This window comes from Dipteris shenzhenensis, chromosome 7, assembly GCF_047967505.1.
Source record: "Dipteris shenzhenensis isolate YYH24624 ecotype China chromosome 7, Dip_SZ_1.0, whole genome shotgun sequence".
NCBI lineage: Eukaryota > Viridiplantae > Streptophyta > Polypodiopsida > Gleicheniales > Dipteridaceae > Dipteris > Dipteris shenzhenensis.
In genome coordinates this window covers 21,980,983-21,995,164 of record NC_141602.1, presented here as the reverse complement: position 1 = coordinate 21,995,164, position 14,182 = coordinate 21,980,983, and the positions used below count along the sequence as shown (strand labels likewise).

The window sequence follows — 14,182 nt, the reverse complement described above, 5'->3', positions numbered from 1 at the left end:
AAAAAAGGCTGAGAATGAAAATCGACACCTTCCCAATAATTAGTAAAAACATGGATTTTATGTCATTTTTCAGCCCTTAAATGCTTCACAAACTCTTTTTCCCACAAAACCATTGAGCTCAAGTGCTCCCTGGTTTCATGGGAAAACAAGGTGAAATTTTCACTAATCATGCCAAAGGAGATGCTTCAGGTTACCCTTGTATCGTAGCATTCATTTAAGGCCCTTGCACAATTTCCATGATAAGAGAACCGAAAACAAACACTATGGCTTTGTGTTTGGCATGCCAAAAAATGGGAAAAAAGGTAGGACCATAGAATTTCCTATTTCCCACAAAAGTACCACAATGTTTTGCCATAAGGCCTTAAGATACAAACCTTATTTTTGCTCAAACCTTATTTTTGTGAATGCTTGCCTAGCACAGCAAGGCTCTCCCAGCATCTCAGTTTTAGGGCTTGCTAGCCCAGCATTGCAGTGCCCAAGGATTTTGATTGGCTTCCAGATGTTGTTTTGAGCATGATTACTCCAGAAAATCAGTCATATATTAAAATAATCCCCGTATGAAGCTGGAGCAGCTTTGTGGGGATGCGAATCCTCACCTACCAAAATTTTAGCCCTGGAACCGATGTGCAGGGAGGTTGTCTAAGGGGGGGTTCACACACATCCACCCAGAAATGGGCGGATGGTGTCTCCGCTACATTAAAAAAGCACGCCCACGGCAAAGCATCTTCACACTCATCCACCCGCCCGCAACAAAAAACTGACGTGGAATTCGAGTCATGAATGGGCAGCTAAAAAAATTTCGAGCAGCCCCCTATGCGCATCCAACTGAGAGTCCGCGACAACTCCACCAATCTGCGCTCTTCCTAGGAATTGAACCTGGGTTCCACACAATAGAGATTGATAGCCTTACCATGTAAGATAGTCAATTTGTAGTGGAGCTTTATAACATAAATAGTTTGCTTGTGAATATAAGCGCGAATGGATGCTTCAAACGAGGGCGAACGGGGTATTGGGGGGTTTCCCTTGTCCATGGACGGGTGTGAAACCTCCGAAATTTCTAATTGTTTGGTCAGGGGGGGACTCTCAATACAAACCTTGTTTCTTTTGAAGCCTTGTTTTTGGCTTGTCCTAGAAGGGGAGGTCTTACTAATGAAAACAATCATTCTCTTTCTTGGACTTTCCCTTTCTAGCTTGCCACAACTCCCACATAATCCCCTTTCCCTTAGAAATCATCCTATTTTTTATGTACTCTCTCTCTCTCTCTCTCTCTCTCCCCTTTTTGCACTCTTTTACAAGCTGTAGATCCAATTATGCTTTCTTGCTATTTTTCAGGCAAGCCTTATGAATGATTTATGAGCATTCATTTTGTTAGCACTGCCTTTCAAGCAGTGCTATACAAACACTTTTGTAAAAAAAGTGTCCCACACTGTTTCTTGCCAAGTGCCCCCCTTCTATTTTGGTTTAATCTCTCTCTCTCTCTCTCTCTCTCTCTCTCTCTCTCTCTCTCACACACACACACACACACACACACATACACATTCACTCACACACGCTTGTTTTTTTTTTGGAAAGTTTGAAAGCTATAATGCAAGCAGTGTTGCAAATACAAAGAGATTTGCAAACTCTACTAGAGCTTCCATGACAAGTGTTGCAAATAAATCATCCATTCATCTTGACAATGGGTAGAGTCACCCACTTGTACTCTCACTTGTTAGCACTGCCTTCCAGGAAGCGCTATACTGACAGTTTTGTTAAAAAGTGTCCCCCACACAGATTATTGCGAGGGGGCTCCCTTCTATTTTGGTTCTCTCTCTCTCTCACACACACACACTAACTCCCACACACTTTCTTTTTTTAAGAACTCTCTCTCTCTCTCTCTCTCACACACACACACACATAGACATTGCAAATCTCTTTGCATTTGCAAGCGGTTGGAGGCTATTTTTGCAAGAAAAGCTTTCCAACACATGCGCGCAAGGGGCTTGTTATTGTTTTTGAGAGGTAAAGAGAAAGAAAAGGGCCAAAGAAGAAGCAACAAAATTCAAACCAATTAGTATTATGTTTCTACCACGATGTCTTCGAGGAGCTCCTCCTCCTCCTCCTCTTCCTCTTGTGCTTCCTTCTTCCCAACAACCAGGTCACTCCTTCCATCTTTCTATCTTCTTTCTTTCCTCTGCCTTTCTTCACGCTTTTCCGTAACTCTCAATCCATCTTTCCTTCTTTCTTCTCTCCTTCCACCTCTCCTCATTATCACGCTTTTATGCCTGCCCATCTTTCCATCGCTGCATTTCTTTTCCTCCCCGCTTTCCCTTGCTTCCCCCTCGTTTTCTTGCTTTATCTGCTTTGCCCATCCTGTTTCTCTAACTCTTTCTTTGGATCGCTTTTGTTCGGACAGCACACGCGCCTGTTAAAGCCACAAGCCAGGAGCAGAGAAACCCGGAGCCAGGAGAGCCTTGCTGCGTAATTTGTGGCCGATATGGGGAGTACATTTGTGATGAGACTGATCAAGATGTTTGCAGTTCCGAATGCAAAGCTGCTGCGATCGAGCGAGCGAACCGTGCTGCTGCAGCCACTAGGAGTTCTTCTTCTCCCGGCAAGGTTTTGCGGTATGAGGATGACTGCGTTTATGTGAAGGACCAGGAACAAAAATTACCGGAGTGGCAATTTGATCAGGCTGTCAACGCTCTAAACGACGGGCAAGCGGAGGCTCTGAGGAAGGAAATCGATGTACAAGTCAAAGGGGAGGGAGTTCCAGCTCCAATCTTGGAATTTGCGCAGTGTCGCTTCGTCTCAAGGCTCCAAGTTAACCTTGAATCGGCCGGCTATGATTCCCCAACCTCTGTCCAGATGCAGGCAATCCCAGCAGCTCTCAAGGGGCGTGACATTTTGGTTGCAGCTCATACAGGCTCCGGGAAGACAGCTGCTTTTTTGCTTCCCATCATAGCTCGATGCTCTTTGATTAGAAGCCACTATGTTGTGGAGCGAGAGAAGCCTTTGGCCATGGTGCTGACCCCAACCAGGGAACTGTGCGCTCAGGTCGAAACTCAGGCTAAAGCTTTCGGAAAAGGGCTTCCTTTCAAAACGGCCCTGGTAGTCGGTGGAGACGCTTTGCCTCAGCAGCTATACAGAATAAAGCAGGGTGTTGAGCTTATCGTCGGCACGCCAGGGAGGCTAGTAGATTTGCTGACCAAGCACCCCATTGATCTCGGCGATGTTTATATTTTGGTGCTGGACGAGGTGGATTGCATGCTTGAGCGCGGATTCCGAGATCAGGTTATGCAAATCGTTCAAGCATTATCTCAACCGCAGATCATGATGTTTTCTGCTACAATCCCTCCAAACATAGAAAAGTTTGCAAGCTCGATATTAAAACGCCCGTTGCACATATCTGTGGGGAAACCCAGCTTGCCGAGTGGGGCTGTAAAACAAACGGTAATCTGGGTGGAGTCGAAGCGGAAAAAGCAGAAGCTTTTCGAGATATTCCAGAGTGCCGTTCATTTCCAGCCTCCACTGGTAGTATTTGTGAACTCAAGGGCGGGTGCAGATTTACTGGCGGATGCTATCTGTCAAGTGACAGGTATAAAGGCTTCAGCATTACATGGGGATAAACAAATGAGTGAGAGAAGACAAGTGCTTCATTCTTTTCTCATGGGTGAACTGCCAGTGATTGTGGCAACTGGGGTGCTTGGAAGAGGGTTGGACCTTATACGAGTGAGGCAAGTGATAGTGTTCGACATGCCCCATTCTCTACAGGAATACGTTCACCAGATTGGAAGAGCTTCAAGGCGGGGAGTGCCTGGGACTGCCATGGTTTTTATTAACAACGAAAATAAAGCTCTTTTTAAGGATTTTATTAAGCTTCTGCAGTCATCTGGCGCAATTGTGCCATTGGAATTGGCAAATTCTCCTTATGCAGTCTCTTCATATGCTGTAGCCTACAACCATAAAAAGCGCAAACGCTAGATTTTGTTTGAACTGCTATGCTGGTCTATTCTTCTCTACTTAAGAACGAGGACGCAGAATTTTTGTGTCCACCGTTTCTTTATAGGAGTTTCCATCATTAACGTCGGCACCCTTGTCCTTGATATGTTAGAGTAGAGTTTCAAGCATTGACGTCTGCCCTTGTATTCTAAGGAATGTTCATTTATCCTCCTGAACACGGCATGTGCTAAGCAGAGTTTCCATCATTGATGTCTTAATCCATGTCATTTATTCAGCTGAACATGGCATTCTGATTATGGAAAAGGCAAAAAAAAATTCAATTACACATTTGAGAGAGAGCAGGTCATGGAGCATGCATGTTCATAAATTGTGTATAAATTACAGCTTATGATTTGAAGTTTTTAGAGGATGAGTTTGGGAATGTTCCTGGATTCATCTAGGTATATGCTTCTGCCGTATTAGCAGACATGCAAATTTCACCTTGTGAAGTTTTCGTCCAAGTTGCGGCCTGCTGGTATTGTGATATTTCTTTCTATCTTAAATGGTTGCCCTATCAGCTAGATTTAGATTTAGATGCTCATTGGGGAGAGACTAAAATGAAAACGTTTATAGACTTCACAAGCAGTTGTAGCTTGAATGAAGAGATTTTGGACTACTTTTTGATTAGCCTTCTCCTTTAGTGCTAGCCTTGGTCATGGCTGAGTCTGCCCTTCACCTGCGGAGTGCCGACAGAAACTCAGTACGAAGACTTTGTATAAATGGATGCTCAAGTATGTGTGGGTGTGTGGATTTGTATGTGTGAGAGCATATTTTTATACTATGGCCTACAACCACTGTTGGGCACTGATGACGTCAGTGGGGATGTCATAGTAGCTAGTCCCTGCTATGCATGATGTAGTTTATGGTTTTCAACCTTGTGAGTGACTATCATGAGATTGAAACTGCACTATGTTGTGTTTTTAGAGGATGAGTTTGGGAATGTTCCTGGATTCATCTAGGTATATTATGATTTGAAGTTGTCAATGCCATCTAATGAATTCCAACGTGGTATGTTCTATCCTTCATTCTGTGTGTTTTAGCAGCGTCTTCTGCACCTTGTTCTAGTAGCATAAGTTTTTTGTGCTGAACTTGGCATTGTGGTCCTATGATGTCTGCTTTTACTTATCCTAGTCCGTTGTTTATCTTCAACTCAGTGTACAGTACTGCTTGCTTTTCATAGAATTTGAATCTTGTGGAAAACTATTTACATGATTGTATGTTGAATCTGTTTGTAATCACATGATGATTTGAGTTGCTGTTAACATTGTGCCTTCTCTCAAAGTAGTCTTTGTTTCATCCACTTTGCCTGCTGTATTACACGCTTTTGTTCAGGCAAAATGATCATACCTGTAAAAAGGAGATGTGGCCACGGTCATCTATCCCTAAAATGTTGACAAATCTAAATCACTAGGGCAACATGTTCAGGATCGCACAAAAAAACGTTTTGCAGGCTAGAACACGAGCATGGTCCACCAGGAGATTGAGGTGTTTTGGTCGCAGAGGCTCTCCAAGGACTAATGTCGCATGTCAGGAGCATGCACTGGGCTGCTTCATGGAGATTAGAGACAGTATATGAGACATAGGACATGAACGTTCATATTGTGAATGGGAGACCATTCTTATCTATGCAACAAGGCATGGAACACAGGAGAGTGCTCAAATGAGGAGGCTGAGGTGTTTTGGTAGCTGAGGCTCTCCAAAGGACCAGTGTCGCATGGCTGAAGCATGCACTAGGCTACCTTAAGTAGATTAGAAAGTATATATGAGACACGGGACATTGAAAGTTCATATTGTGAACGGGAGCCTATGCAATAGGGCATTGAACCCACACAGGAGAGTGCTCAAATGAGTTATGGCTTCCTTAGTGTGGTAGAGAGAGCAGCAACAAGAATTTATTGGATCGCCAATTGGCTCCAATAGGAAGGCTTAGACCTGCACACCCTTGAGACCCGCTGATTTCACTCGGATACGGCTAAAGTATGGGATAGAATGATGAGACTGTTTTTCCAGGTCATGGGATCAGCTTAGTGGAGATGTATCTTTAGTGTCGAGGGGGCCCTGCAGATCAGGTGCATTTGGACCCTGAAAGGTTTTAGGGATTACCATGGCCTCTATAGGAAGCTATTTGAGGTAGATGCCTCCACTCTTAGGAGGTGGACAAGGAGGAAAGAAAGATTTATTAACGTCTGTGAAAGAGGTCCGCACTCTTGGGTGGGTATCTTCACTTGACATGAGATTCTACTTTTTGGGTGGTACCTCAGGACGCTTTCCTCACATCACGAGTCCTAGATGATGGCAGACTCCTCAGAAAGGAGGACAATAGAGACGAGACCAGCAGGGAGGAATACGCAGGTTGTTGTGTTCAATGAGTCCAGGTAATAGCTCAGTGTTAAGAGTATAGGAGATTGGAGTGGGAGTTGGGACCAGGCGAGAGGTTTTGGAGTGATCCCAATGGTTTTGGATGTGCCAGAGATGTCCGTTTTTGGCTATTGGAGCAAACTAGGAGGAGGATTCAGATGCAGAGGATTGATAGTACACCCGCACAGCAGCAGCTCATTGGGAAAGGCGAGGACTTTCTCAGAGATTTCTATCTGATTTTTAGCACAGGTTATGGGATAGTTTCAGGCCCAGGAAGAAGAGCTCTCCTAGTGAAAATTAAAGTGTAAAAACCATGTTTCCTAAAGAAATACATTTTTTTAAATCTCTTGAAAAACACGCTCTTATAAACTTGCTCATAGGTTTTTGCTCGTAAAATTGATGCATCCTGGCCAGCACCCACGGAGAGATGGTGTTGACTTGTTGCGCAGTTGCATGCGTGAAGGACAGAGGACCACCTTGTGGCTACGAGGATTTTCAGGGGAGCATTGCTATAGGCCTCATAGGACAGCACACCTATGCAAACCCCAGACTACACGACAACAGAGTGGACTCCTGGGCACTGCCCCAGATGAGTACATCGCCAGCACCATTGCGTGGTATATATGACAACTAGATGCAGACAAGCCATCGATCAGCGTAATACTTCTGTCCTAGAGACCCTCGTTTGTATCTAGCAGGACTATGTGCTCTCTTGTCTTCTCATTCCTTCTAACATGGTGTTAAAGCCTTGTTTATGATTGATGCCGGTGATAACTATAGTAATAGCTTGTGAGGAACTTTGGTTGTGTATTGTCCTAGTTTTCCTCCATGGTATAGTCTTGTAGGCTAGTGCGAGTTAGAATTCTAGTCCTATTAGTTGAAAGTCCATTTGAACTAAGTCGCTCTTTTAAAATAAGTTGTAGCTGAGTTGACCAGTCTAGGGTTTAAGACTAGCCTTCAAAGGCTTGTCTCCTTCAATTGTAACACTTCTCTACAATAGAATCAGTTCACCTTCAGCTCTTGCTTCCTTGCCTCACATTTTTGCTCCCTTGTTTCCACACATCCCTACAGTGGTATGAAAGCAGCCCTGCCCTCTTCTCTCCCAACTAGTTTGGAGCACTTATGTTGCGAAAACTGCTTCAATCGAACTGTTCAGCACCAGCTGCCATTTGCAGCAATCTCTCTACTCATATGCCATTGTTGGTGTGCTTTCTTCCTGCGAGGTGTTTTGGAGGTGTGAAACTCTTGCTGGAGCCTTTTTGAGCTCCCTTTTCTGTGCAACTCTTCCTGGAGCAGCTTTGAGCAGTTTCTCTGATGTGTGCTTCTGCCTGGAGCTTTTCTAAGCCTAGTACTGCTGTTTGAGAGCCCTAACTGCCACAACTTCACCCTTCTGAAGGCGTTTTGCAAGCGACTACTGTCCTGTTGCATTTCGAAGCTTTCGTGCAGTACTTTGAACCTGGTCTGCACATTTCAGAGCTGTCAGCAGTCATTGATCTTCATGCATGTCCCTAAGCATACCCTTCCGCATCACGAATTTGCCATGCAAATTTTAAAGGGATATGGCTTAAGTTTTTCAACTTCAAAGATCATGCTTATTTAGAGGCTGCGGTCATGTGATTCCGAATTTCCACATCAATCATGGATGCCTCTTCGTCCGAAGTTGCCATTTCAAGCACTGCCAGCCCTATTGTCAATGGTTGTAGGTCATTTGTTCATCACTGGATTTTGGAAGAACTTCATGCAGTGGGAAGTGAGTTCCAATAGTTGCCCAATGGAAATTGTCATGTATCCAGTGCTTTCTCATTGTGATTTGGTTTTGGTAGTCCAATTAGATTTTTTCCTTTGTTAGAGAAATTGTTTGTTCCAGTGCTTTCCCATTGTTCCTTTAGTTTTGGTAGTCTGATTAGATTTTTTCCTTTGTTAGAGAAATTGTTTAGTTTTGACTATTCAATCCTATCATACATTGTTGGAAACAAATTTCATAATGTAATTCATTACTTTCATACATTGTTGGAAGCAAAATTCATGATGTAATTCATTACTGAGTAACATCAGTTGTTCCTTTGGTTTTGGTCTAGTCTAAGGATTTCTTTCCTTGTTAGAGAATTTGTTCAATTCAATAATTTAGGATCCTTCCTTGATTATTCAACCCTTATTTTCATACATTGTCACAAACAAGATTCATGATGTGTTTCGTTACCAAGTACCATCAATTGAAGAAAAGCACAACTCAGTTGATACCTTTTTTAACCTCCAATAGGGAAAGGAACTAACTTTGGAATCGAGTAGGGTAGCCTATTAATGAAACTTGCATTTGATGATTGGTGCCACTAATTGGTGATTAGGAAGTACAATCCATTTTTAGAGATTGAGAATTTATAATATGGTTGTGAAATGCTCGAAAAGTTATCTAGAGGGGGACAACCACCAGACCAAATCTACTTCAATTGAGAACAACTTACAACATCTGGGCTAGTTCCCCATAGGGATTGCTACCCTTGTAGAAATCTAAGACTAATATGTTCCTCTTCAAAGCACAACCTATAGTGGTGCAACAAAACTAACATAACTTTTGCAACTTCAAAGTTCTATCACAAGATATAAAAAACATGATTGATGTGGATTTTACTCCCTCTCCCATGCAATCCAAGATGATGATGCATGAAAAGATATAAAGATAGGGAAAGGCTATGGGGGGGCACTAGGTGAGTCTAGCTAACTATGCAGTATGGAGTAGAATGATATTATCTAAAACCATATGAGGACAAGTTCTCCTCCTATATATTTGATGGAGATACCATAGGATATTTTAAAATGGACACATGGAGAAAGTAACCAAAAAGGACATTGGTAATGATATCCTATCTTGTGTAATCAATGGGGGAAAGAATCTACATTTATCTGGTGGTGGAGGGTGATAATGCACCTATAAAAGGATCCCTTGTCCTCCTACATGGGACATATCAAACCACTCATTAGCTTCTTTCTGCACACCTATTCTTGTGTAGAAGTTCTTCTTCCCATGTCTATGAGCTCTTATCCCCTCTCCTAGCTTCCCTTCCCCCTCCCACAATGTGTATTCCTTCCCCCCCTCTATATTCTTACTTTCTCATTTCTTACTTGGTGTACGTCATAATTATCATCTCCTAGCTTCCCTTCTCCCTCCCACAATGGTACGTCATAATTATCATCTCCTAGCTTCCCTTCTCCCTCCCACAATGTGCATTCCTTCCCCCCCTCTATATTCTTACTTCCTCATTTCTTACCCGGTGTACATCATAATTATCATCTCCTCCTTGTCCCTACCTTTCTGTAGCCTTTGTATATAATCCAATGCATTCATGCTTCTTCCGGACCCCTTTCATGTCTCCTCACTATGCTAGGCACCATGTGTAGCATCTATTCGACATGTTCGACAAATCACCAACCACATACACATGTAGGCACATGTATGTGCATGTGCGCACACATGCGTATGTGCATGTGCACATAGACACGCACATGCACGCACATACATGGGTGTGTACATGTACACACCCATGCACATAGACATAAACGTGTATGTACATGTACATACACCTCTCACACCAACCCACCCTTGACACCATGTGCATGCACGCACGCACACGTGCACACAGGCGCGCACACATGCACGCATGGCACGCACATACACACACACTAGTCTAATGCTTTAGAGACTATTAAAGAATTTTGTGTGCATTTATTAACCAAAAAACATACAATCCAATGTACAATTGACAAAATTGGATGTAGTCACTTTTATGCCCACGATCTAATTCAATATGTCCAAATCCAATCCTATTTATATCCATTGGATAGCATGTAAAAGCATTGGACTAGCCCAATGGTGTTTGTCCATTTTGTACTTTAGGCCAACCCACCGGTTGTCATGCATACAAGACTATTGGCCAAAACTTGCTTGGTAATACTTCATTAAACCTCACAATTTAGTTGGTTATCATCATATTTTTTAGCTAGTTCATTTACCATCATGCTAAATAGCAACAATGCTACTCCCAATTTTCCTCTTAAGCTTAGTTCTTTTGGATTCCTTGCAAGCCTTATTCCTCTTATGCTCACTCATTACAAGCCTCATTTCTTCAATTCCCTGCAAGCCTTGTGCCTCAGCCTACTCCCTACAAGCCTTGTATGTCTATGTCTCAGGCTCCAAATTCCACTTTCTAGCTCTTCCACTAGTAATACACATTTCTAGACTCTTATCTAGCCATTTGTATTTGTGGCCTTTCTCAGATGTTTTCTAGTAGTGCATAGCTTTAACTACTACATCCCGTTTTTTAAATGAGGTGGCGTCTCAATAGGTGAGAGACTTAGAGACTCCAAAAAGACCATTTTTAGATCCTTATTCTTTAAGCTAAGCCTTAGGGAGAGCCCTAGAAACTCACTTGAGGCAAGCAAGGGGGGTAAGCACCAAGGATCATGATGACCCTAGGCCCAGGAGATTCACTCTAAGAAGGAGAGGACGTCAAATGCTTGCATAAACCTCAAGACATCTCCTACACATAGACAATAAAACACCCCTACTATAGCTTATGTGGATACCAAGAATCTACTATGACCCCTTTCCTTATAACTCTATTCTTTCTCAAGCTCTTATCCCCCCCCTTTACGTATATATGTGCAAGGTTTATCCAAGGTCTTAGGGCCTTGTCTATTGAATTTCCCTTTATTTATGAAATTTCAGCTATCAACTTTAAGTCATTATTAAAAAGTCTATAGCCCTATATGTCAAATGCAATTGCTAGTTTACATATCTCTGGTGGACCCAGTTGCCATGATATCAAACCCCTTTAGCCCCAAAACCCACTTAAACCCTTAGGTATAAGTTTAAGACAAAAAATATAAAGTGGATTATGCCTAATGTATAAGCTTATGTGCCCTCCTTAAAATCCCCCCTCATGTACACTCACGTCATACCATAAGGAAGCACTTGTGTATCCCTCAGTACCTATGTAACTATCATACTTATGATAGCTTCGTCCCTAATTATCCACAAATACCATCTCAATCTTATGTTTGGGTTTGGTACTTTTATCACAAAGTAGGTGTCATCTTTCTCATTTCCAAATGTAGTAGGAACTACAAAGTTATTCCCTTCTACGAGTGCATTAGTTAGGTTAGCGAAAAGATCATTAAACTATGATTCATTACTTCTCTCTAACACAGTCTCCATTAAGAGGATAATATGACACATCTTCTATTTCTTCACCATTGCAATATCCTCACACTTTCCTTGATCTCCAATCATGCACTTTTTTCAAAAGCAAGAAAATTTATCATGTTTTGATTAAAAGGTGGTTTTTTGAAATGACCCATATATGGTTGAAGCTAGGAGTTTCACAAATGGTGTCACAATGTCAAGATTTATCCACTATACTTCATTCGCTTTGACCTCATGAAAACACTTTAGATAGTAAATTATTACTTAGACTTTATTTACGATGTGTTGCTTTGTCCTAGTGGAGAGGTTGGCCATGCAATTCATGCTAGTGCATCATGGACACTCTCTAGAACCTATCTTGCGGGCATTTTAATTAGTCTTGATAAAGAGCATGCTTCTATTATAACACCACATGATTGTGCCATGGATAGATCTAAAGAAATCATTTTTAGACAATTTGAGCCTTGAAATGATATACAATCTACAAGTTGATTGGAAGCACCATGTAACCACACATGATATTAGTCTACCCCTTCCTTTACTTGGGAATCATTTTTACTTAACCAATCCCATTACAATAGAAAAGAATAATGAAAAACAATGTTTTGTATTCTAGAGGGTTAGCCGCCATCCATGATAGTGTGTCATGGACACTCTCTACAACGTATCTTGAGGGATGCTAATCAGTGTTGATAAAGTCTATGCTTTAATTATAACACTACATCCATCATGCTCCCTCTTGCCATGGATAGACCCAAATAAAAGCCACATCATGCTCAATCCATCCAGGGATTTGAACCTTGAAATGATATAGAATCGACAAGCTAATTTGAATTGATAGGAAGCACCATCTAACCACACAATATTATTTTATCGTGTCATTTACTTGGGAATCATCTTTACTAACCAATCCCAATGCAATAGCAAAGAATAAGGAAAGTTATGTGAGCTTTTAGACATCTTACTCATAAGAACTTTTAACTTATTCCTAGACCATTCTAGTCACCTAAACTAGCCATTAGGCAACCTAAATCAGTTACCAAGCAAGCTAGGTTGAATGGCAACTCTGTCGGCGACATCTCGCTAGTTAGGGATGCTTTTATGACTAGCTAGTTTGCACATAGATGTCGTGAATGCTAGCCATCTAAGCAAGCCAACTTGCTGGCTTAACCTGTATGTTAATTCTTTTCTAAAACAATGTTGTCTCCATCACCCAAACCAACTAGACTATGTTGGACACCTGAATTATGAAGTAGATAGTATAAACCAACAACATGGCTTGGATGGCCAACAAACTAGTTGCCTTGGATGGCCAAAATGCTAACTAGTTAGGGATAATTGGCTAGCTAGGGTTCCCCATAATTAGCAAGCTAGATGCTTATAGCTACATGCTCCTTACCAACAAAGTTGTTGGCATCCAAACCAATTGGCACGTTTGCAAATTAATGCTCTCTCTCTCTCTGTCTCTCTCCGTCTCTCTCTCTCCACAGCTAGCAAGGTCTCTTATTGACCATTTTAGCTTCCCACCACCCTCCCCTTATGCAAAGATGAAGTGGAGGATCATTTCATACTCCCAAGAGTAGATCTCTTACTTACAATAGGAAATTCAGAGGTCAAGCTCCAAGAGGGAAGGTTCAAGACAAAAATTTATGATAGAACTATTATACAAATGCAGCATGTCTCCTCCAGCACCACAATTTGCCTCCACAATTAAGAAGATGATCACTAAATAATTAAGTAAGCTCTATCAAAGAAGAGATGATTGCCAATGCTAGTAGCAAAGTAAATAAAGCTTATCTTTATATGGAAGTAAAAGAGCAAGAATCTAGAGTGAACAATACAATGATCTTACGTGTTGGAGGGTTGAAAGATGACTATATCCGTGATGATGAGGAGATGAAATTATAATATGCCTTAAGGAAGAACCACAAATTCAATGGGATGAAAATGATATATGCAATGTAAGTCAAAATGGCACACAAGCACAGGTCTACTTCAAGGGGAGGGCAACAAGAGTTAAAATCCTCAAACAAACACAGAAGTTAAAGGGTACAAAGATTTGGATATATAAGGAGCTTACTCCAAGAAATAGTTAACTCAGCAAAGTAAAGGAAGCACACAAAGCAAGAAAATGGACAATTTATCGAGATGGGCAAGCACTAATTAGGGACTTCAAATCTAATCTCTCTCTCTCTCCCCATAACAAAGCATCTCTAAGATAATCCAATGTAGCTTGAATGAAAAGAGACGAGCATTCAACATTGAAGATCCATGAATACAATATGTATGATATGCCTCTCAATGATAGCTAATTGTCTAATGAAAACAATATTCATGCAAAAAAATTCTTTCTAAAAACAACACATATAATGAAGCAAATAAGGACTTTTTGCTCATCATATTGCTTACCTAGTATCCACAACCTATAAATGTTCTTGTCTAGCTATACTCTAGCATTGTTATGTTAATAGTCTCACTATTACAATGACTATTACTTGAATTTGTCTCTTTGTTCCAAGTGTTGATGACCATAAGCTGCTTGCATCAAATCACATCACTTTCTCTTTGCATTCAAGCATTGGAGTCACATTGGTCCTTTTTAATGGACATATTTGGTGTTGTGTGTTCATTTTATGTTTGTTT

General features: G+C 41.5%; 1 protein-coding gene across 1 annotated transcript; it reads left to right on the top strand.

Moving 5' to 3' along the window:
- Positions 1-2,376: 2,376 nt before the first annotated feature.
- LOC147900097 (P-loop containing nucleoside triphosphate hydrolases superfamily protein) lies at positions 2,377-4,196 on the top strand (the record flags this gene model as incomplete). The annotated part of the gene is made up of 1 exon (XM_087376578.1): positions 2,377-4,196. A coding segment is annotated over one exon (1,587 nt), but the record flags the coding sequence as incomplete, so codon positions are not given.
- Positions 4,197-14,182: the final 9,986 nt, after the last annotated feature.